Source organism: Aquarana catesbeiana, linkage group LG02 (genome assembly GCF_042186555.1).
Source record: "Aquarana catesbeiana isolate 2022-GZ linkage group LG02, ASM4218655v1, whole genome shotgun sequence".
Taxonomy (NCBI): Eukaryota; Metazoa; Chordata; class Amphibia; order Anura; family Ranidae; genus Aquarana; species Aquarana catesbeiana.
In genome coordinates this window covers 331,134,969-331,158,417 of record NC_133325.1, presented here as the reverse complement: position 1 = coordinate 331,158,417, position 23,449 = coordinate 331,134,969, and the positions used below count along the sequence as shown (strand labels likewise).

The following is a 23,449-nucleotide window of genomic DNA, read 5'->3' as shown; positions in this document are numbered from 1 at the left end:
AGGATCAATGCAAAAAAAAGTTTTAAAAACGGCCGTTTTTTCAGGAGTGATTTTAATAATGCTTAAAGTCAAACAATAAAAGTGTAATATCCTTTTAAATTTCATAGCTGGGGGTGTCTATAGTATGCCTGTAAAGGGGCGCATGTTTCCCATGTTTAGAACAGTCTGACAGCAAAATGACATTTCAAAGGAAAAAAGTCATTTAAAACTACTTGTGGCTATTGAATTGCTGGTCTGACAATACACATAAAAGTTCATTGATAAAAACAGCATGGGAATTCCCCACAGGGGAACCCCAAACCAAAATTTAAAAAAAAATGACCTGGGGGTCCCCCTAAATTCCATACCAGGCCCTTCAGGTCTGGTATGGATTTTAAGGGGAACCCCGTGCCAAAATAAAAAAAAAAAACGGCGTGGGGTCCCCCCAAAAATCCATACCAGACCCTTATCCGAGCACGCAACCTGGCAGGCCGCAGGAAAAGAGGGGGGGATGATAGAGCGCCCCCCCTCCTGAACAGTACCAGGCCACATGCCCTCAACATTGGGAGGGTGCTTTGGGATAGCCCCCCAAAGCACCTTGTCCCCATGTTGATGGGGACAAGGGCCTCATCCCCACAACCCTTGGCTGGTGGTTGTGGGGGTCTGTGGGCGGGGGGCTTATCGGAATCTGGAAGCCCCCTTTAACAAGGGGACCCCCAGATCCCACCCCCCCTGTGTGAAATGGTAAGGGGGTACTTGTACCCCTACCATTTCACTAAAAAACTGTCAAAAATGTTAAAAATGACAAGAGACAGTTTTTGACAATTCCTTTATTTAAATGCTTCTACTTCATCTTCTTCATCTTCTTCATCTTCTTCTCTTCTTCATCTTCTTCTCCGGGCTGCTCCGCATCTATGCTGGCATCAAGGGAGGCTCCCGCTGTGTGACGCGTCTCCTCTTCTGACAGTTCTTAAATAAAGCGGTCGGGGCCACCCCGTGACCACGCCCCCCTCTGACGCACGGTGACTTGACAGGACTTCCCTGTGATGTCACAGGGAATGCCACAGGGAAGTCCCGTCATGTCCCGTGCGTCAGAGGGGGGTGGGGTCACCGGGTGGCCCCGCCCCCCGTTATTTAAGAAGATGAAGAAAGATAGAAGAAGAAAGAAGAACCATTTAAATAAAGGAATTGTCAAAAACTGTCTCTTGTCATTTATAACATTTTTGACAGTTTTTTAGTGAAATGGTAGGGGTACAAGTACCCCCTTACCATTTCACACAGGGGGGGCGGGATCTGGGGGTCTCCTTGTTAAAGGGGGCTTCCAGATTCCGATAAGCTCCCCACCCGCAGACCCCCACAACCACCGGCCAGGGTTGTGGGGATGAGGCCCTTGTCCTCATCAACATGAGGACAAGGTGTTTTGGGGGGCTACCCCAAAGCACCCTCCCAATGTTGAGGGCATGTGGCCTGGTACGGTTCAGGAGGGAGGTGCTCTCTCGTCCTCCCTCTTTTCCTGCGGCCTGCCAGGTTGCGTGCTCGGATAAGGATCTGGTATGGATTTTTGGAGGGACCCCACGCTGTTTTTTTTTTTAAATTTTGGCGTGGGGTTCCCCTTAAAATCCATACCAGACCTGAAGGGTCTGGTATGGAATTTAGGGGGACCCCCATGTCATTTTTTTTTTTATTTTGGCCGGGGTTCCCCTTAATATCCATACCAGACCTGAAGGGCCTGGTATGGAATTTAGGGGGACCCCCACGTCATTTTTTTTTATTAATTTTTGTTCGGGGTTCCCCTGTGGGGAATTTCCATGCCGTTTTTATCAATGAACTTTTATGTGTATTGTCGGACCGGCAATGCAATAGCCGCGAGTAGTTTTAAATGACTTTTTTCCTTTGAAATGACATTTTGCTGTCAGACTGTTCTAAACATGGGAAACATCTGCCCCTTTACAGGCATACTATAGACACCCCCCAGCTATGAAATTTAAAGTGATATTACACTTTTATTGTTTGACTTTAAGCATTATTAAAATCACTGCTCCTGAAAAAACGGCCGTTTTTAAAACTTTTTTTTACATTGATCCATGTCCCCTGGGGAAGGACCCAGGTCCCCAAACACTTTTTATGACAATAACTTGCATATAAGCCTTTAAAATTAGCACTTTTGATTATTCATGTTCGTGTCCCATAGACTTTAACAGTGTTCGCGTGTTCGAACGAACTTTTTTCCTGTTCGCATGTTCTGGTGCGAACCGAACAGGAGGGTGTTCGGCTCATCCCTAACCAGAACTTGCGAACAGGCAAAAAATTTGTTCGAACACGCGAACACCGTTAAATTCTATGGGACACGAACATGAATAATCAAAAGTGCTAATTTTAAAGGCTTATATGCAAGTTATTGTCATAAAAAGTGTTTGGGGACCTGGGTCCTGCCCCAGGGGACATGGATCAATGCAAAAAAAGTTTTAAAAACGGCCGTTTTTTCAGGAGCAGTAATTTTAATAATGCTTAAAGTGAAACAATAAAAGTGTAATATCCCTTTAAATTTCATACCCGGGGGGGTGTCTATAGTATGCCTGTAAAGGGGCGCATGTTTCCCATGTTTAGAACAGTCTGACAGCAAAATGACATTTCAAAGGAAAACATGGGGACAAGGTGTTTTGGGGGGCTACACCAAAGCACCCTCCCAATGTTGAGGCAAGGGTTGTGGGGATGAGGCCCTTGTCCCCATCAACATGGGGACAAGGTGTTTTGGGGGGCTACCCCAAAGCACCCTCCCAATGTTGAGGCAAGGGTTGTGGGGATGAGGCCCTTGTCCCCATCAACATGGGGACAAGGTATTTTGGGGGGCTACCCCAAAGCACCCTCCCAATGTTGAGGGCATGTAGCCTTGTACGGTTCGGGGGGGCGCTCTCTCATCCCCCCTCTTTTCCTGCGGCCTGCCAGGTTGCGTGCTTGGATAAGGGTCTGGTATGGATTTTTGGGGGGACCCCACGCCATTTTTTTTTAAATTTTGGCATGGGGTTCCCCTTAAAATCCATACAAAACCTGAAGGGTCTGGTATAGATTTTGATGGGGATCCCACGCAATTTTTTTAAATTTAATTTTGGCCGGGGTTCCCCTTAATATCCATACCAGACCTGAAGGGCCTGGTATGGAATTTAGGGGGACCCCCACGTCATTTTTTTTTTAAAATTTTGGTTCGGGGTTCCCCTGTGGGGAATTCCCATGCCGTTTTTATCAATTAACTTTTATGTGTATTGTCGGACCGGCAATTCATTATAGCCGCAAGTAGTTTTAAATGACTTTTTTCCTTTGAAATGTCATTTTGCTGTCAGACTGTTCTAAACATGGGAAATATGCGCCCCTTTACAGGCATGCTATAGACACCCCCCAGGTACGAAATTTAAAGGGATATTACACTTTTATTGTTTCACTTTAAGCATTATTAAAATCACTGCTCCCGAAAAAAACGTCCATTTTTAAAAGTTTTTTTTTTGCATTGATCCTTGTCCCCTGGGGCAGGACCCAGGTCCCCAAGCACTTTTTATGACAATACCATGAGCCTTTAAAATTAGCACTTTTGATTTCTCCCATAGACTTTTAAAGGGTATTCTGCGGCTTTCGAATTTGCCGCAAAACATCCCAAATTGTTCGCTGTTCGGCGAACTGGCAAACAGCCGATGTTTGAGTCGAACATGAGTTTGACTCAAATTCGAAGCTCATCCCTAGTAGGGGCATTAGATTCTGAGTACCTTTCGTGGACAAGAATAAATGTGAATGGTTTTATGTATCGTGCAAAACACTGAATAGTATGTCTGGATCACATAACTACTGTAAAAAAATGTTGTGATGACTCCCTAAAAAGGTGCTATATTTAATAGGCCCTCTTAGGCTTGCTATTGGTGTTATGGCCTACAATGTCCCCAAAGCACTCACTAACCTAGCAGCAACCGAATCAATGACATCTACACTATCAATCTTTGCTTGCAGGTTTTTTTTTTGGCTCAGTGTTCAGGAAGATATAGATAGGGTTTACAAGACACTCAAACAGTAAAAATCAATCTGCTGAAATAGAATTAACTTCAACCCCTCTCATGGGCCAGGGAAGTAAAAAGGCATATGTTAAAAAAAAAAAACATGCATTCTGAGCTTCACACTATAAGCTAAAAAAATGCCAGAAAACGCTGGACGAAAAACACTCATATTAGCATCCTTGTGCCAGCTTTTAGCAGGGTTGTATCAGCAGTTAGGAGCATGCCACATTTTTTTCTGCTGGCCAATCACTCCCGAAATTGCAAAAAAAAATTTTCTGCTCCAAGAAGCTGAAGCTTCTAGACTAAAATAGTGTGCATGGACACATAAGATAATGCTGTTTGTTTCTACAAGCCGAAGAAAAAAATGCTCAAAAGCTGCTAGGAGTGTTTTTTTAAGCTAGTGTGCATGGATCCTACATGTGTAAACTACAGTAATTCTTAGGGTCCATTCTGATCTATAGTATGTGCTGCATGTAGGTGAATTATTGAATGCATGTTATCTTGCCTGCTAACATGTTGCATTAAAGTAACTCATAGTGCTGGATCCATAGTAAATGGAATTAGTATATATTGAATGTCTCTCCTATTTAGTTTAGTACTCCAGGGGTAGGTACTGTGATACTAATGTGCCACCACATCTTTAAAAGGGGAATATTTCAGATGGTGTGGAGATTTACACTAGCTTAAAGTGATATTAAAGTCTTGTTTTTTTTGTTTAAAAATAGCAAATAAGACTTTAATATACTTACCTGCTCTGTGCAGTGGCTTTTCAAAGAGCAGCCCAGATCCTCCTCTTCTCAGGTCCCTTGCTGGTGATCCTGGTCCCTCCCTCCTGCTGAGTGCCCCCACAGCAAGCAGCTTGCTATGGGGCACCTGAGCCATGCCACTGCTCTGTGTGTCCATTCAGACACGGAGCCGTGTCTCGGCCCCACTCCTTCTCTCTCCTCATTGCCTCAGCCAATGAGGAGGAAGAGTTTTGTACAGTCTAGGCTCTCGTGCAAAATCGCTGAATCAAGATGGGGCTCAGGTAATTATTAGACCCCTTTTACACTGAGGCAGTTTCAGACATTTTAGCGCTAGAAATAGCCTCTGAAAAGCACCTGAAAACTGCCTCCTATTCTTTGCAATGTGTGCTTTCACACTCGGGTGGTGCACTTGTGGGACGTTAGAAAAAGTCCTGCAAGCAGCATCTTCGCGGCGGGTTGGGAGGGCTACAATTAGCACTCCCAAAATGACCATGCCCATTGAAATGAATGGGCAGTGCTTCCAAAGAGCCTTAAAAGCGCTTTAAAAGCGGTGCAAAACGCATCTTTCTTTGTTTTTTTAAGGGTCTGTTGTCACGGGACCTTAAAAAGAACGGCCTGCCAGCTCCCGAAAAGCGCCGCTAAAGTGCTGCTAAAGCACCGCAAAAACGGCTGTCGCTTTAGTGCTGTTTTGGCAGCGCTGCAGTATGAAAGGGGTCTTAAGGGGGCTGAGGGGGGCTGCTGTACACAGAAGGTTTTTTATCTTAATGCATAAAATGCATTAAGATAAATACCTTCTGCCTTATAACTACTTTAACTCACTAGTGTAACCTTAGCTTGATTCACAATTACTATACATACAGTATATTATGATTGTCGTATGCTTTCAAAATTTTGTTTTGCTCTAGCTCAGTAAATACAGTTTAACCACCTCAATACCACCATGTTCCACATCTTTCCTTTCCAGGCCAGTTTCAGTGCTGTGCTGTGACAATTACTTGATTATGCAATAGTATACCTAACTTATTTGTATATGTGTTTTTAGACAGAGATAGCTTTCTTTTGGTGGTTAAAAACTTTTTTTCACTTTTTGCTATATAAAGCATAAAGACCGATAATTTTGAAAAAACTTGTTTCTTTCTCTTGTTACTTTCTATAAGGGAGGGGAATGTCATACTCCCACATACACAGACAGGAGGTGATATATCTAAATTACTGTATTTATTGGCGTATAACACTCACTTTTTCACCATGAAAATCGGGTGCAAATAGTGTGTGCGTGTTATACGCCAATACTACAATTTCGGCTGCCTCGGAGGCAACGGGGGGGGGGGAGGGGGGGCTTGGGCGGGACGAGTGCCATCAGATTACATACAGTGAGAATCTCCTGTTTACTTGGCGGCCTCTGTAATAGGAGGTCAAGAGATGGCAATGGCGAGGCTGCTGCATTGATGGCAATGGCGAGGCTGCATTGATGTGGACTAATAAGGCTCTATTGATGGCACTTGTGAGGCTGCAGGCGGGCATTGATCAGGCTGCATTGATGGTAATGGTGAGGCTGCAGATGGGCACTGACCCTTATTTTGCTTCAAAGTTCCTTATTTAAAATTTAAGTTTTTTTCCTGAAACTTCCCTCTTAAAATGAATGTGCGTGTTATACACCTGTGTGTGTTATATGCTGATAAATACGGTATATAGAGGATGTCAGACTCACAATTATATAGACAGGAAAGAGTACGGATAGACTAGGAGGTATCATACTCACTCAAGTACATGCAGGGTAGGGGTGTATATTGATTTTATAGCAATGTCATACTCACACATGTACAGGCAGGAGGGAGGGGTAGCTGACAGTCTGGAAAGAAAGGAAGTACAGGCTAAATAGATCCAAAATTAGCTTGTAGTACATATTGTAATCTGCATATCAATCAAACAAGGTTTATGCCATACTCATTTCTACTAAACCTACTGAATGCTGCTTAGAGACGTTTTCATACTTGTTCTTTCTATTACCTATATTTTGCCATGTCAGCTTTATTTGGGCAAAATTTGTGTAAAATATGCTTAATTAGTAAAACAGTAGGCCACATTTTTGTTCAGGGATGCAATTTTAAATGTATCAGGCACAGCAGTAAAACAATAGTTTGCTTGTGCCCAGTGGCAAACACCATGCAGTTATGTGTCGCATTAGGATATAATTATTTCCTCTGCCCAAGAGCAAATGGAAAAAACAAACAATAATACCATATATTATTAAAGAAATTACTGTTCTGAGATATTACCAATAGAAGGGTGATGGTGCTGCAAGTTTTACATACAAGACTGAAACAAAGCTGAAGTTTCAACTCTGTGAACAAAGCAATCAATCTGAGCTGAAAAATCTTTAAACTGTGTACAATGCGCTGTGCCCTGCAGTGTCTCAAACATCGGGCAATAAAAGTGCTTGTTTCAAGACAGGTATGCTAAATCAAAGTCTGCTTCAACATATCGCTGTCAATGAGGAAAAGGCCAACTTGAATGCTCTATGTAAGGAATCAATGACTAAGACAGTAAAAATACTTTTATCCCTAAACATGTTTAGGCAGTCAAGAAACATCCTGTTTATTTGATAGTATTCCCACCATTAGATGTTAAGGTGTACACATCCACAGTACATGCCATAGCCACTATATGCTAGACTTATTCTAATTTTCTGCTCATTAATGCATAATGCCTGAACATTTATAAGTTATGACTAAATATTTTATTAGACATCTCCAAAATTGGTGGGCAAGGGTAGGCCAAGATCTTGTTGCATGGATAACAAGGTCATTGGTAGAGTAGAGGCTATAGTTTGTTCTGAACCTATAGACCTATGCCTGATCTTTTGCCTTTTTGGCCCCCTCTTTAGTGGGAGTCGAGCATCATGGGTAGAAGTGGTATTTCTATGGCTTCTATATATGACAGCTTCTTGTTGTCAATGGTTCTAAGGAAAGCCCAGCCACATAAGTTAAACTTTCACATGAAGGAGCAGTATATGGGGGCTTCCAGATTTAAATAAGTCCCTTGCCTATATATCTGGATCAGTTCATTGATCAGTTTGACATACTGTTTTCAGGGCTCCTTCCTCATTTTGGTGTGCTACTATAAAAAGACATTTCCTATTTTGACACACCTGGGGACTCTATCCCAAGCCGCACTGCCTGCATCCATAGACACACACAGCACTGCTTGGCCCTGCCCGCTGTTCTCTGCTCACAAGATTTGACTGACATCAGCCGGAACCAATGGCTCCCGCTGTCTCAGCAAAGCCTGTGAGAACGGGGTGCAGGATTTGGGGTTGGAGAGTGGCTACAGACAGGCACAGCACTGGATCTCTGGCTCAGGTAAGTATAAGGGGAGTGAGAGGGTAGCCCAGGTGCTCGAACATTTTTTACCTTAATACAGGGAATGAATTAGAATATAGAACTACTTAAGGTTTTTTTTTTTTTCAAGCATAACAATGAAATACTAAAGTAAAAGAAAAAATCTACTGAATTAAATGGTATTTTATAAAATAGCATACACAGCTTCACAAATTAAATTGTATTTTTTTCAGTTGTATTATGAAAGATTTCTTTTTGTTTGTCCTTGTTAACAGATACCTTTGTTTTTTCTAAACCTTTGCTCTTTTAAATGACTGTATATACAATATAATAAGCTACTATGCTATTTGAAACAAATATGTAACATGCATTGTGTCACATTTTTTTAAAGGGCTTATTTTATAAGTCTAACGAAAACACGGGCTGATATTAGTGCGGACCAGTATGATTTTAGCTGTTTGGTATATTGAAAAGATGTTTTCCTATTGCATCCTATAAATCACAATTCTTTGCTATTGAATAAGAATCCAACAACAATAACTGTGTGTATATATATATATATATATATATATATATATATATATATATATATATATATATATATATATATATATATATATATATATATAAATAAATGCTGGTAATGCCTTTGTATCTTAAAGGATTGAGTAGGCAGTCTCTCTGCAACTGTGCTACTGTTCTTTATTACCAATATTGAAAGCCAGTGCAAATTTTAATGAAAAGAGTTGAGCGAGGCTCCAACAGAAACTTTCTGGAAACAGAGCAGAAATCTAGCCTCTTAAATTCCTGAAACATACAAGAACCAAATTAGGTATTAAGTCAATCAGTGTTCAGTGACCCTGAAACAAAACTGTGTCAAGCCATTTGATAGTGTTTTACATGTATAGTGTATTACATTAATTGTCATCTCCTCTGAAGTCACCACTTTTTTAACTATACCCAAACATGAGATTTTATTTAATCGCCCAGCATTTCAAGTATTTTCTTAATATGTAGAATGTTTCTGAACACCTTAAAGTACTTACTTAGACTGTAAACTTCTTTTCTACACTAGCAAACTGTTCATGAAGAAAGCACTCGTTCACTGATTGAGGGAATGAAAGTGGATGCCTCTTATGTGCCTTCTACATACCTGGCAGAGATTGCACGCTTCCTGCAGTCTGTTGCTGAGGTTGATCTTCTACTAAACTCTTCATGTTTTAATAATAAAGACTGTGAAGAACTTACCAAACAAGATGAGTGTCTTAAGGTAAGAAAATTCCTCTGTTTTATTAATACAATTGTTTTTTATTTCAATAGATGATTCTAATGAAGCTTCAGGACTATTTTACCAGAATAAATAGCTGGCTGAATGATCATACAGGAAATACCTGTAATTTTCAGTTTTCTAAACAGGTGCAACATTAGAAGCAACAATGCAAAACAGGTTCAGCATGACAAAAAGCATGCATAAACTGTGGAATACTTCAAAACTGTTTATGAAAGCTGAAAAAAAAAATACATCTTCAGAGCAATGTCACTATGGCTCAATCAGGGTAATTTGGCTGCACGACATAGTCTTTAGAGTAAGACTATAACTACAATGAGTCTAGCTGTGAATCTTTACCTTAGTAAAACAGTTCAGAATACAAACAGCTACTAGTGATCATGCTCAGGAAACAGCATCCCTCTCAGTGAAGTCCAGGGTAGCTCTGGAAGCACAGGCAAGCAACTGTTGGTATCCAAGACCCAAGGACAAAGGGCCATCTACTGAAACTGGAGTACTCTAGTAGTAATCAAAGAGGGGCTTTCCATAGTAGCTGGTCTTTTGGAGAAGCTGTGTGCTGTCCACACACTGGTTCTGACAGTGAAGGGTCATTCACCTGGCTGTAGATCACATAAAAAGCTACCTCCTGCCTCATCAGGTAGGGCATCCCTGAGCTGTTAAGGGACAAAAGCAGGGGTAGTATCTTTCCTGGGTTTTTTGAAAAGGGATTAAAGGGGCCTGTGCCTGTATATGAGCATTGTGAGCAAATTGGCACTCAACCACAATCTGGAAACATTCTGTTGAGTTTTCAGTACTTGGAACAGCTCTGGATGACTTGGGAGAATACCAACAGTTTATCCTGTCATTTTGTGTGATATAATGAGGGATTGTAATTTTACTTTTATTGCTGGTGCATGAATCATCCTTCAGATTTGACTATTACCCAGTACACAGATTGTCCATCAAACATCTATCACAGCTCCCCCACACTGTCCCTGGTAGCTTCTCTTGCTGCTCTTCATCCAAGATCCACACAACAGTCTCTGGCAGCTCTTTCTTTGCTATCTGCAACAACAGTTGCTGCAGGCCTCCCCTTACTCTCCAGCATTCTAGTTACCCAATGTGTTAGAATGATATCCTTTTCTGTAGTAAATAGTCTCTGAGTGCTTTCCTCACTCTACTATGGCTTCCATAGCCTCTAAAACTCATATGATATGTCAACTGGCATTTCACAAATATGCAAGAATTCTGATTGTCATATGCCCGGTCTATTACATTAAAGCTGGCCATACATGGATCAAAATTCTCCCCGCTCCTGCCGAACTGGTGGAATTTCGATTTATGTATGGCCTTCCCTGTTCTTGAGAAATTGATCTATTGATATACTTTTCATGAACAAGCTTGTTGCAAAATCACAGCTCGATTAGTGCATGCAGCCTATGGGCTTCAGTGCTGATCAGTGTATTTTGATGGCAGGGGAGGATTTCCCAATCCACCTTGTATGTGTGGTTGGGGAAAGCGGCTCCATTTTTTTCATTCAGTCAGCTGACTGAATGCAAAAAAAGGGAGTAATGTATGGCCAGCTTAAGCTCCCCCACTTGTAGAATTGTGTCATAGCTGGCACAAAAAGCTGAACCATCATTTCACAAATATTTATATAGTTCATGAACTGTAATTACTCCTCCATGTAGGAGAAACAATTGTTGATATATGACCCAGAGATGAGTTTAATGTGCAGTACTGAACCTACCAACATAGCATGCAGCATTTGACACCTATTGCACTGCTTTGTCTCTCCTGCTTGTATATTATCTGCTACACAATTAAAGATAATTAATAAAGCCACTCACTTTCTCTCCCCACTATAGCTAGGATTACATTACAGTCTACCTCCCAACTCTCCACCCAGTATCTTCTTTTCCCTTTCCCTAGCCATGATCAGTATTTTCTGTACAAAAAGGTTCAAAATCATTTTCCAATCTTCCCTGCAGCCATGATCAGATATGCATCAGACCATATGCATATGTATTTTTGGTTCATAATCTTGGTAATACCCCCCCCTTCATTTCCCCCTAGTCCACTGTCAGCTCTCGCTATCTCTTTTATCTACTCCTCCATTCTATCCCAGAGGCACACAAATAGTTTTTACACCTCTCCAGCCATCAGCAACAATCAGCTTTGATTCTAAATCCTTTTTTCCCCTATTTACAACCAGTTCCATCTCTGCATCACTCCCCAGCCTGATAATGCTTAACTTCCACTCTACCTTTTTATTCTAATGGTCTGTAATCAGCTCATGGTACAGTTTTGAACACATTTCAATATATGTAAAGGTAAACATGACAAGTGTTTTTATTTTGAAATGGCCATTTTTTAATTATCATTGTTTAATGAATATGTATTGCCTTATAAAGGCATTCATCATTGTTAGGAAGCTTTAAAATTGAAATGAAAGTGAATAAATAGTACAGCTGCTGGCATAGAGGCTTGGAAAAAAAATAGAGGTTGACTTTAGTTGTGGAAGACTTGCATGAGTGAAATAATATTTTGTGTACTAATACACAGCTTCCTGTTAACTGTTCAGGAAAGACAGGGTAAATATTGGTATTTCCTTTCAACAGCTATGATTTGACTGCTTAAGGGTGTCCTGTGATCAAACAATACACAGGACCCGATATTCCCATTTGAGCTTCATAATAGTCAGGCCTAGGGCTACCTGGTTCCAAACCTCACTTATCTGAAAACCTAAGGGCCCCATTAATGTATATTCATTCTTTTTATGTTTCCTTTTGTTTATTTGACATTGTATTGATTGTTAACAAATGTACATTTCACACTCTGGATCTGATTGCATACCCTGGAGAAAATATTGGTATTCATAGATTTGGGGCACACATGTATACTCCCTAAGCCTTCTGCACCCTCAATAATCTAGCAGAGTAGAAGCACTGAACATATGGTATAGTAAATATGTATTAAGGATCCTGGAATGCACTTTAGCAGGACTCAGCAATTCATTGGTCAATCTTTCCTGAATAGCAATAGCAGCTCTCTAAATTATTGCACCTTACATTTAATATACTCTTTTATGGGGGGCCAGAAACAAAAAGGCAATGTAAATCACCTTCAGTTGGCTTCTAATTGCAAAAATAACAGAACAAATCAAGGTATTCTACCATCAACATCAACATTTTAGATTGCATTTATTACAGTTATTTACAGTATATAGTGCTGACAAATTACACAGCGCTTTACATATGTATTGTTCATTCACATATGTATTGTTTATTCACATCAGTTCCTGTCCTCAAGGAGCTTACAATCTAAGGTCCTTAACTCACATTTATACACAGTTAATTAACCTACTAGCATGTCTTTGGTATATGGGAGGAAAATGGAATACCTGAAGGAAACCCGTGCAGGCACAGGGGGAATATGCAAACTTCAGGGGAGTATGCAAATGAACCTATTGCTAACCACTTAGCCATCATGCTGCCCATTTATACGTATAATTGTTTTTTTAATTTAAAAGCTGTCTGAAAATGATTGAAATTAGATAGTTGAAATGATACTGTTATCTGAAGACTAGGGATGAACCGAACACCCCCCAGTTTGGTTCGCACCAGAACCTGCGAACGGACCGAAAATTTGCACAAACGTTAGAACCCCATTGACGTCTATGGGACTCGAATGGTCAAAATCAAAAGTGCTCATTTTAAAGGCTAATTTGCATGGTATTGTCCTAAAAAGGGTTTGGGGACCCGGGTCCTGCCCCAGGGGACATGTATCAATGCAAAAAAAACGGCCGTTTTTTTTGGGAGCAGTGATTTTAATGATGCTTAAAGTTAAAAAAAGTGAAATATTCCTTTAAATATTGTACCTGGGGGTGTCTATAGTATGCCTGTAAAGTGGCGCGTGTTTCCCATGCTTAGAACAGTCCCTGCACAAAATGTCATTTTTAAAGGAAAAAAAGTCATTTAAAACTGCTTGCGGCTTTATTGTAATGTTGGGTCCTGGCAATATGGATGAAAATCAGTGCGACAAATGGCATGGGTACCCCCAGTCCATTACCAGGCCCTTTGGGTCTTGTATGGATATTAAGGGGAACCCCGCACCCAAATTAAAAAAAGGAAAGGCGTGGGGCCACCAGGCCCTATATACTCTGAACAGCAGTATACAGGAGGTGCAAACAAGACAGGGACTGTAGGTTTGTTGTTAATTAGAATCTGTTTGTAATTTTTTTACATTTGTTTTTTACATTTTTAACGTGTTTAGCTCCAGCCAAAAAATCTATTTTAAGCTTTTTGGAAAACATAGGGAAGGGTTATCACCCCTGTGACATTTGTTTTGCTGTCTGTGCTCCTCTTCAATAGATTTCACCTCACTTTTTGTCCCAATGACAAATTTTTTTAGAAAATTTGGGTTTTTTTGTGAAACAAGGATTGGTAATAAAGCATCAGTGGAAAGGAGAAATGTTTTTCCCATATTAACTCTTACAGGAGAGAATTTCCCTTCCTAGGGGTAGATTTAATCTCACTTCCTGTTGTCTCCTTCCGTTTGCAAGTAGGAGTCGTTTGTAAGTTGGATGTTTGAAAGTAGGGGCCTGCCCTATATACTCAGCAGAAATATGGGCCTTAGGTGTTGTTGTGGCCACAATACTGTAAGCCCTCATAGGGCCCTGCTGTGAAATATTAAATCAAGAATTGTAATTACATGCCCCTGTTGAACAGGGGCAGAAAAATTGGGCCTTTGGTGGTGGTGCTGGTGCCACAACACTGTAAGTCCTCACTCGCTCTTGGTGGGCGCAGAAACGGGCCCTGTTGTGAAATATTAAATCAAGAATTGTAATTACATGCCCCTGTTGAACAGGGGCTGAAAAATTGGGCCTTAGGCACTGGTGCTGGTGCCACAACACTGCAACCCTGCACAGATAATCTAGTTGGAACGCAGAAACGAGCACTGCTGCAAAGTATTGCATCAAAAATTGTAATTACACGCCCCTGTTAAACAGGGGCTGAAAAATTAGGCCTTAGGTACTAGTGCTGGTGCCACAACACTGCAACCCCTCACAGATACTCTAGTTGGAACACAGGAATGAGCCCTGCTGAAAAGTATTGCATCAAAAATTGTAATTACACGCCCCTGTTAAACAGGGGCTGAAAAATTAGGCCTTAGGCACTGGTGCTGGTGCCACAACACTACAACCCCTCACAGATACTCTAGTTGGAACGCAGGAACGAGCCCTGCTGCAAAGTATTGCATCAAAAAGTGTAATTACACGCCCCTGTTATACAGGGACTGAAAAATTGGGCATTAGGCACTGGTGCTGGTGCTACGACACTGCAACCCCTCACAGATACTCTAGTTGGAACGCAGGAATGAGTCCTGCTGCAAAGTATTGCATCAAAAATTGTAATTACATGCCCCTGTTAAACAGGGGCTGAAAAATTGGGCCTTAGGCACTGGTGGCGGCGCCCAGAACCAAAAATGTTCTTACAAGCTATCAGCATGATCATTGAGGAGGAAGAGGATAATTACTCAGGATAGTCACTCAGCATCAGCATAGGCAGTCTTTGAAGGGATCTGAGATTTCAAAAAAAATTATTCGGTTACATCAGCATCAGGTGCTTGGTTGCTGATGGTGATCCAAGACTGATTCATTTTTATGAAGGTCAGTCGATCGACCGAGTCGGTGGACAGACGCACCCTGTGATCGATTACAAAGCCTCCAGCAGCACTGAATGTGCGTTCCGCAAGAACGCTGGATGCAGGACAGGCCAGTAGCTCAAATGCATACTGTGCAAGCTCTGGCCAGTGATCCATCCTCAAGACCCAGTAACCCAGAAGATTTTTGGTGGGAAAGGTGTCCAAGTAAGATCTTGCCCCTAGGTATTCCTGCACCATGCAAAACAGACGCTAGCGATGGTTGCTGGAACCGATCATACCTTGGGGCTGCGGACTAAAAAATTGTCTGAACATATCGGTAAGACGGCCACCTTCTCCACCGCTCCTTCTTTGACTGACCGAAGCCTCAGCAACACGTTGTCCAGAAACAGGAGTTTGTAACCTCCCAGTCTCTGGGAACGCATTGCACAGACCTTTCTGGAAGGCCTCCCGAAGATGTTTCATCCTCTGCTCCCTCTACGACGGTAAGATAAGGTCCGCAACCTTACCCTTGTAATGTGGATCAAGGAGGGTTGCCAGACAGTATTGGTCCTTCTCATTGATACCACGAATATGAGGATCCTTACGCAGGCTTTGCAGGATCAGGGAGGCCATGCAGCGTAGGTTTGCTGAGGTATTCGGTCCGGAGTACTCTGGGTCACTAAGGACAACATGGTCCGCAGCCACCTCCTCCCAGCCACGTACAAGTCCATGTGTTTCTTGGGACTGATCCCTTAAAGACTGCTGCTGATGCTGAGTGCCAGGCTCCACCTCCATACTGACACAATCCTCCTCCTCCTCTTCCTGTGTGATCGGCGGGCACGCAGGAACACTGTCTGGATAAAGGGGGCCTTGAGAGCTAAGGAACTCCTCCTCTTCCTGCCTCTGTTCTGCCTCAAGTGCCCTGTCCATTATTCCACGCAGCGTGTGCTCCAACAGGTGGACAAGGGGGACAGTGTCACTGATGCATGCACCGTCACTGCTCACCATCCTCGTGGCCTCCTCAAATGGTGACAGGACAGTGCATGCATCCCTGATCATGGCCCACTGGTGTGGGGAAAAAAACCAAGCTCCCCTGACCCTGTCCTGGTGCCATAGTCACACAGGTACTGATTGATGGCCCTCTGCTGCTTGTGCAGCCACTGCAGCATGACCAATGTTGAGTTCCACCTGGTGGGCATGTCACAGATTAGGCAGTTCTTGGGCAGGTTAAACTCCTTTTGGAGGTCTGCCAGCCGAGCACTGGCATTATATGACTGGCAGAAATGCACACAGACTTTCCTGGCCTGCCTCAAGACATCCTGTAAGCCCGGGTACCTGCCCAAGAACCGCTGCACCACCAAGTTAAGAACGTGAGCCAAACAGAGCACATGGGTCATTTGTCCCTGTCGGAGGGCAGAGAGGAGGTTGGTGCCATGGTCGCAAACCACCATTCCTGCCTTAAGTTGGCGTGGTGTCAACCACCTCTGAACCTGCCCCTGCAGAGCTGACAGAACCTCTGCCCCAGTGTGGCTCCTGTCCCCCAAGCACACCAGCTCAAGCACCGCATGGCATCTTTTGGCCTGCATACTTGCGTAGCCCCTTGAACGGCTACGGAGCACCGCTGGTTCTGAGGACAAAGCACAGGAAGAGGCCATGGAGGAAGAAGAAGAGGAGGGGGTGGAGGAGAGAGGTGTGTCACAATCATTAGTAGTGGCATTTTGGAGGTGTGGTGGCGGAACAACCTCCAACAATACTGTACCTTGTCCTGCATCCTTCCCAGCTGCCAGCAGAGTCACCCAATGCACGGTGAAACTTAAGTAACGTCCCTGTCCATGCCTGCTGGACCATTAATCAGTGGTAATATGCACCTTACCGCTGACCGCCCTGTCCAGCGCGGCATGGACATTGCCTTCCACATGCCAGTAGAGAGTCGCAATCGCCTTCCGTGAGAAAAAGTGGCGTTTGGATACCTGCCACTGAGGAACCGCACATTCCACAAACTCACGGAAGGGGGCAGAGTCTACTGAAAAGGCAGCAGTTGAAGTGCTAGCAATTTTGCCAAGCTAGCATTCAACCGCTGGGCATGTGGATGGCAGGGAACTTTTTTTGGCGGTGCAGCAGTTGGGGCAGGGAAATTTGCCTGGTGCAATCTGACGTCAGTGTACCGAAAGCAGATTGCCCACAAGTACTTGGCTGTGACACACCTAATTCTACACCTTCATTCCTCTCAGTGCAGGTCTCAGAGAGGACTGAAGGTATAGTGGGGTTGGAGATCTCAGCTGATGAGGAGCAAGGAGAGGTCCTCTTTGTTCTTTGGTGTGGGTCTTTTAGATACGCTTGCCAACGAACTGCATGGCAGGTCAACATATGTCTGGTCAAGCATGTGGTGCCCAAGTGGGAGATGTTTTGGCCACGCGAGATACGCTTGAGACATATGTTGCAAATAGCAGTGGTGCGATCTGATGCACTTGTCTCAAAAAAGGCCCACACCAAAGAACTTTTGGAATAACGTGCAGAGACAGCAGCGCTCTGCACATGCAGAGCTTTGGGGTGTGATGCAGTCAGTGTGCTGCCCTTAGGCTGGCCCCTGGAGGGCATCCTGCCTCGTTGGTGATGTGCCTCCTCCTCCTCCTCCTCTCTCCTATCAGGCACCCACGTTGAGTCAGTGACCTCATCATCCCCTCCCTCCTCATCACTGGAGCAAACCTGGCAGTATGCTGCAGCAGGGGGAGCATGACTGCCAGATTGCTGTCCTTCTTGGGCACCCCTCTGTCCATGCTCAAGTTACTGCCTTCATCTAGCTCAGTATCATCATCAGAGCCTTCTAAACGCTGGGCATCCTCCTGGAGCATATACCCAACACTGTGGTCAAACAGTTCGAGGGACTCCTCAGGAGGACATGGTGGGGCTAGGGAAGGAGGGACTGATGCAATTGAGCCGAGGGAAGAGGCTGCGTTGGCAGCTGCTTTGCCAGACAAAGTACCCTGAGCATGGGTGACAGAGGATGAGGAGGATGAGGACGGCTTGGTCATCCACTCGACTCGATGTTGCGGCTCAACACGGCCAGCTGCCGAAAAAAAGGCCAAGCGTGTCCCACAGCCACGTGCTGATGAGGATGCACCGTCTCCACGACCAGCACTGTTGCCTCTAGACACAGAGCCTGCTTGCCCTCTTTTATTGGCTTGTGACTGTCTGCCACTCCTTGTTGGCCTTCCAGACATACTAATGGCCTGTAGCTGCACTATGCTGGGATATATATATATATATATATATATATATATATATATATATATACTGATACTGCAGCTAGCAAAATCAACTGCCTGCTTGTAGTATGAGAACACCACCAACCTTCTACAGGTATCTTTATCTGAACACTGTGCAGAGCTCGCAAAAAACTAACTTGTAGCTTATTTAGCTGCCTGCGGTAGTGATAGGATCAGGAATACACAACCAACCTTCTACAGGTATCTTTATCTGAACACTGTGCAGAGCTCGCAAAAAACTAACTTGTAGCTTATTTAGCTGCCTGCGGTAGTGATAGGATCAGGAATACACAACCAACCTTCTACAGGTAGCTTTAGCTGAACACTGTGCAGCGCTCGCAAAAAACTAACTCGTAGCTCATTTGGCTGTAGCTGCCTGTGGTAGTGATAGGATCAGGAAAACACCACCAACCTTCGACAGGTAGCTTTAGGTGAACACTGTGCAGAGCTTGCAAAAAAATAACTTGTAGCTTATTTAGCTGCCTGCGGTAGTGATAGGATCAGAAAAACACCACCAACCTTGGACAGGTAGCTTTAGGTGAACACTGTGCAGAGCTCGCAAAAAACTAACTTGTAGCTTATTTAGCTGCCTGCGGTAGTGATAGCATCAGGAAAACACCACCAACCTTCGACGGGTAGCTTTAGGTGAACACTGTGCAGAGCTCGCAAAAAAATAACTTGTAGCTTATTTAGCTGCCTGCGGTAGTGATAGCATTAGGAAAACACCACCAACCTTCGACAGGTAGCTTTAGGTGAACACTGCGCAGAGCTCGCAAAAAACTAACTTGTAGCTTATTTAGCTGCCTGCGGTAGTGATAGGATCAGGAAAACACCAACAAAATTCGATAGGTAGCTTTAGGTGAACACTGTGCAGACCTCGCAAAAAACTAACTTGTAGCTTATTTAGCTGCCTGCGTTACTGATAGGATCAGGAAAACACCACCAACCTTCTACAGGTAGCTTTAGATGAACACTGTGCAGAGCTCGCTAAAAACTAACTTGTAGCTTATTTAGCTGCCTGCGGTAGTGATAGGATCAGAAAAACACCACCAACCTTCGACAGGTAGCTTTAGCTGAACACTGTGCAGAGCTCGCAAAAAACGAACTTGTAGCTTATTTAGCTGCCTGCGGTAGTGATAGGATCAGGAAAACACCACCAACCTTCTACAGGTAGCCTTAGGTCAGGGGTGTCCAAACTTTTTTCAAAGAGGGCCAGATTTCATGAAGTGAACATGCGTGAGGGCCGACCATTTTGCCTGACTTTTAAAATTAAATGCAAATGAAATATTTTATGCAAAGTTTATTGCAAATGGAATACTATTCATGTCGTAACATTGATGACAATATATGATGATATATAATATATATATCTTCTCTTCTCAGGGTAACAATGAGCTCAGGCGTGTCATGTTTAAAAAAAAAAATTATATATATCTCTTCTTTAGTCTCTGACCAATCCCCAAGCACCTCTCGGGGTAAAGGATGAGCTTGAGCGTTTATTATTTTTTTAAATAATCTTTTCTTTAGCCAGCCTAATCCACCAGTGCCTCTCACTGACTGAAAGGATGTGGCCCCCACTTGGAATTTACATATATATCCATCTGTGCCCCCCCAAGTGTATCCATCGGTGCCCCCCCAAGTATATCCATCTGTGCCCCCCCAAGTATATCCATCTGTGCCCCCCAAGTATATCCATCTGTGCCCCCCTAAGTATATCCATCTGTGCCCCCCCAAGTATATCCATCTGTGCCCCCCAAGTATATCCATCTGTGGCCCCCCCAAGTATATCCATCTGTGGCCCCCCCAAGTATATCCATCTGTGGCCCCCAAGCTCAAGCATGTTATTTTTTTTTACTGTGAATATACCTATCTTCTTTAGCTGAACAAATCCCCGAGCGCCGTGCTCATTGTTAAAAGTCGATGTGCCCGAGCCTGCAAGGAAGAAAGCTGACAGCGCACAGCGCCACCGCCAATCACAGGCACTGTGACATTTCCCCGATCTGCGGACTGCAGATGCAGAGATCGGGAATAGTCACAGTGCTTGTGATTGGCTCTGCGCGCTGTCAGCTTCATAGCGGCTCGGGCGCATTGACTTCTGAACACGCCCAGCCACACCCCCCCCCCGGCTCATCAACAATTAGCCCGGCGCTCAGGGATTTGTTCAGCTAAAGAAGATATATTCACAGCAAAAAAAACATAACACGCTCGAGCTTGGGGGGCCACAGATGGATGCATATGTAAATTCCAAGTGGGGGCCACATCAAACCAGAACGCGGGCCGCAAATGGCCCGCGGGCCGGACTTTGGACATGCCTGCCTTAGGTGAACACTGTCCAGAGCTCGCAAAAAACTAACTTGTAGCTTATTTAACTGCCTGCGGTAGTGATAGGATCAGGAAAACACCACCAACCTTCTACAGGTAGCTTTAGCTGAACACTGTGCAGCGCTTGCAAAAAACTAAATCGTGGCTTATTTAGCTGCCTGCGGTAGTGATAGAATCAGGAATACACAACCAACCTTCTACAGGTAGCTTTAGCTGAACACTGTGCAGCGCTTGCAAAAAACTAACTCGTAGCTTATTTAGCTGCCTGCGGTAGTGATAGGATCAGGAATACACAACCAACCTTCTACAGGTAGCTTTAGCTGAACACTGTGCAGCGCTCGCAAAAAACTAACTCGTAGCTTATTTGGCTGTAGCTGCCTGTGGTAGTGATAGGATCAGGAAAACCCCACCAACCATCTACAGGTAGCTTTAGGTGAACACTGTGCAGAGCTTGCAAAAAAATAACTTGTAGCTTATTTAGCTGCCTGCGGTAGTGATAGGATCAGGAAAACACCACCAACCTTCTACAGGTAGCTTTAGGAGAACACTGTGCAGAGCTCGCAAAAAACGAACTTGTAGCTTATTTAGCTGCCTGCGGTAGTGATAGGATCAGGAAAACACCACCAACCTTCTACAGGTAGCTTTAGCTGAACACTGTGCAGAGCTCGCAAAAAACTAACTTGTAGCTTATTTAACTGCCTGCGGTAGTGATAGGATCAGAAAAACACCACCAACCTTCGACAGGTAGCTTTAGCTGAACACTGTGCAGAGCTCGCAAAAAACTAACTTGTAACTTATTTAGCTGCCTGCGGTAGTGATAGGATCAGGAAAACACCACCGACCTTCTTCAGGTAGCTTTAGCTGAACACTGTGCAGAGCTCGCAAAAAACTAACTTGTAGCTTATTTAACTGCCTGCGGTAGTGATAGGATCAGGAAAACACCACCAACCTGCTACAGGTAGCTTTAGCTGAACACTGTGCAGCGCTTGCAAAAAACTAACTCGTAGCTTATTTAGCTGCCTGCGGTAGTGATAGGATCAGGAAAACACCACCAACCTTCGACAGGTAGCTTTAGGTGAACACTGTGCAGAGCTCGCAAAAAAACTAACTTGCAGCTTATTTAGCTGCCTGCGGTAGTGATAGGATCATGAAAACACCAACAAAATTCGATAGGTAGCTTTAGCTGAACACTGTGCAGAGCTTGCAAAAAACTAACTCGTAGCTTATTTAGCTGCCTGCGGTAGTGATAGGATCAGGAAAACACCACCAACCTTCGACAGGTAGCTTTAGCTGAACACTGTGCAGAGCTCGCAAAAAACGAACTTGTAGCTTATTTAGCTGCCTGCGGTAGTGATAGGATCAGGAAAACACCACCAACCTTCTACAGGTAGCTTTAGGAGAAAACTGTGCAGAGCTCGCAAAAAACGAACTTGTAGCTTATTTAGCTGCCTGCGGTAGTGATAGGATCAGGAAACACCACCAACCTTCGACAGGTAGCTTTAGCTGAACACTGTGCAGAGCTCGCAAAAAACTAACTTGTAGCTTATTAACTGCCTGCGGTAGTGATAGGATCAGGAAAACACCACCAACCTTCTACAGATAGCTTTAGCTGAACACTGTGCAGCGCTTTCAAAAAACTAACTTGTAGCTTATTTAGCTGCCTGCGGTAGTGATAGGATCAGGAAAACACCACCAACCTTCGACAGGTAGCTTTAGGTGAACACTGTGCAGAGCTCGCAAAAAACTAACTTGTAGCTTATTTAGCTGCCTGCAGTAGTGATAGGATCAGGAAAACACCAACAAAATTCGATAGGTAGCTTTAGGTGAACACTGTGCAGACCTCGCAAAAAACGAACTTGTAGCTTATTTAGCTGCCTGCGGTAGTGATAGGATCAGGAAAACACCACCAACCTTCTACAGGTAGCTTTAGGTGAACACTATGCAGAGCTCGCAAAAAACGAACTTGTAGCTTACATAGCTGCCTGCGGTAGTGATAGAATCAGGAAAACACCACCAACCTTCGACAGGTAGCTTTAGCTGAACACTGTGCAGAGCTCGCAAAAAACTAACTTGTAGCTTATTTAGCTGCCTGCGGTAGTGATAGGATCAGGAATACACCACCAACCTTCTACAGGTAGCTTTAGCTGAACACTGTGCAGCGCTTGCAAAAAACGAACTCGTAGCTTATTTAGCTGCCTGCGGTAGTGATAGGATCAGGAAAACACCACCAACCTTCTACAGGTAGCTTTAGGTGAACACTGTGCAGAGCTTGCAAAAAAATAACTTGTAGCTTATTTATCTTCCTGCGGTAGTGATAGAATCAGGAAAACACCACCAACCTTCGACAGGTAGCTTTAGGTGAACACTGTGCAGAGCTCGCAAAAAATTAACTTGTAGCTTATTTAGCTGCCTGCGGTAGTGATAGGATCAGGAAAACACCACCAACCTTCTACAGGTAGCTTTAGATGAACACTGTGCAGAGCTCGCAAAAAACTAACTTGTAGCTTATTTAGCTGCCTGCGGTAGTGATAGGATCAGAAAAACACCACCAACCTTCGACAGGTAGCTTTAGCTGAACACTGTGCAGAGCTCGCAAAAAACGAACTTGTAGCTTATTTAGCTGCCTGCGGTAGTGATAGGATCAGGAAAACACCACCAACCTTCTACAGGTAGCTTTAGCTGAACACTGTGCAGAGCTCGCAAAAAACTAACTCGTAGCTTATTTAGCTGCCTGCGGTAGTGATAGGATCAGGAATACACCACCAACCTTCGACAGGTAGCTTTAGCTGAACACTGTGCAGCGCTTGCAAAAAACTAACTCGTAGCTTATTTAGCTGCCTGCGGT

General features: G+C 43.7%; 1 protein-coding gene across 1 annotated transcript in view; it reads left to right on the top strand.

The window, feature by feature from the left end:
* Window positions 1-23,449, top strand: part of DMD (dystrophin) — a 3,507,873-nt gene that overhangs the window by 1,522,853 nt on the left and 1,961,571 nt on the right. Inside the window, exon 41 of the mRNA XM_073614841.1 lies at window positions 9,179-9,373. Within this exon, the coding sequence (XP_073470942.1) occupies window positions 9,179-9,373 (195 nt within the window). The remainder of the gene's footprint in view (window positions 1-9,178; window positions 9,374-23,449) is intronic.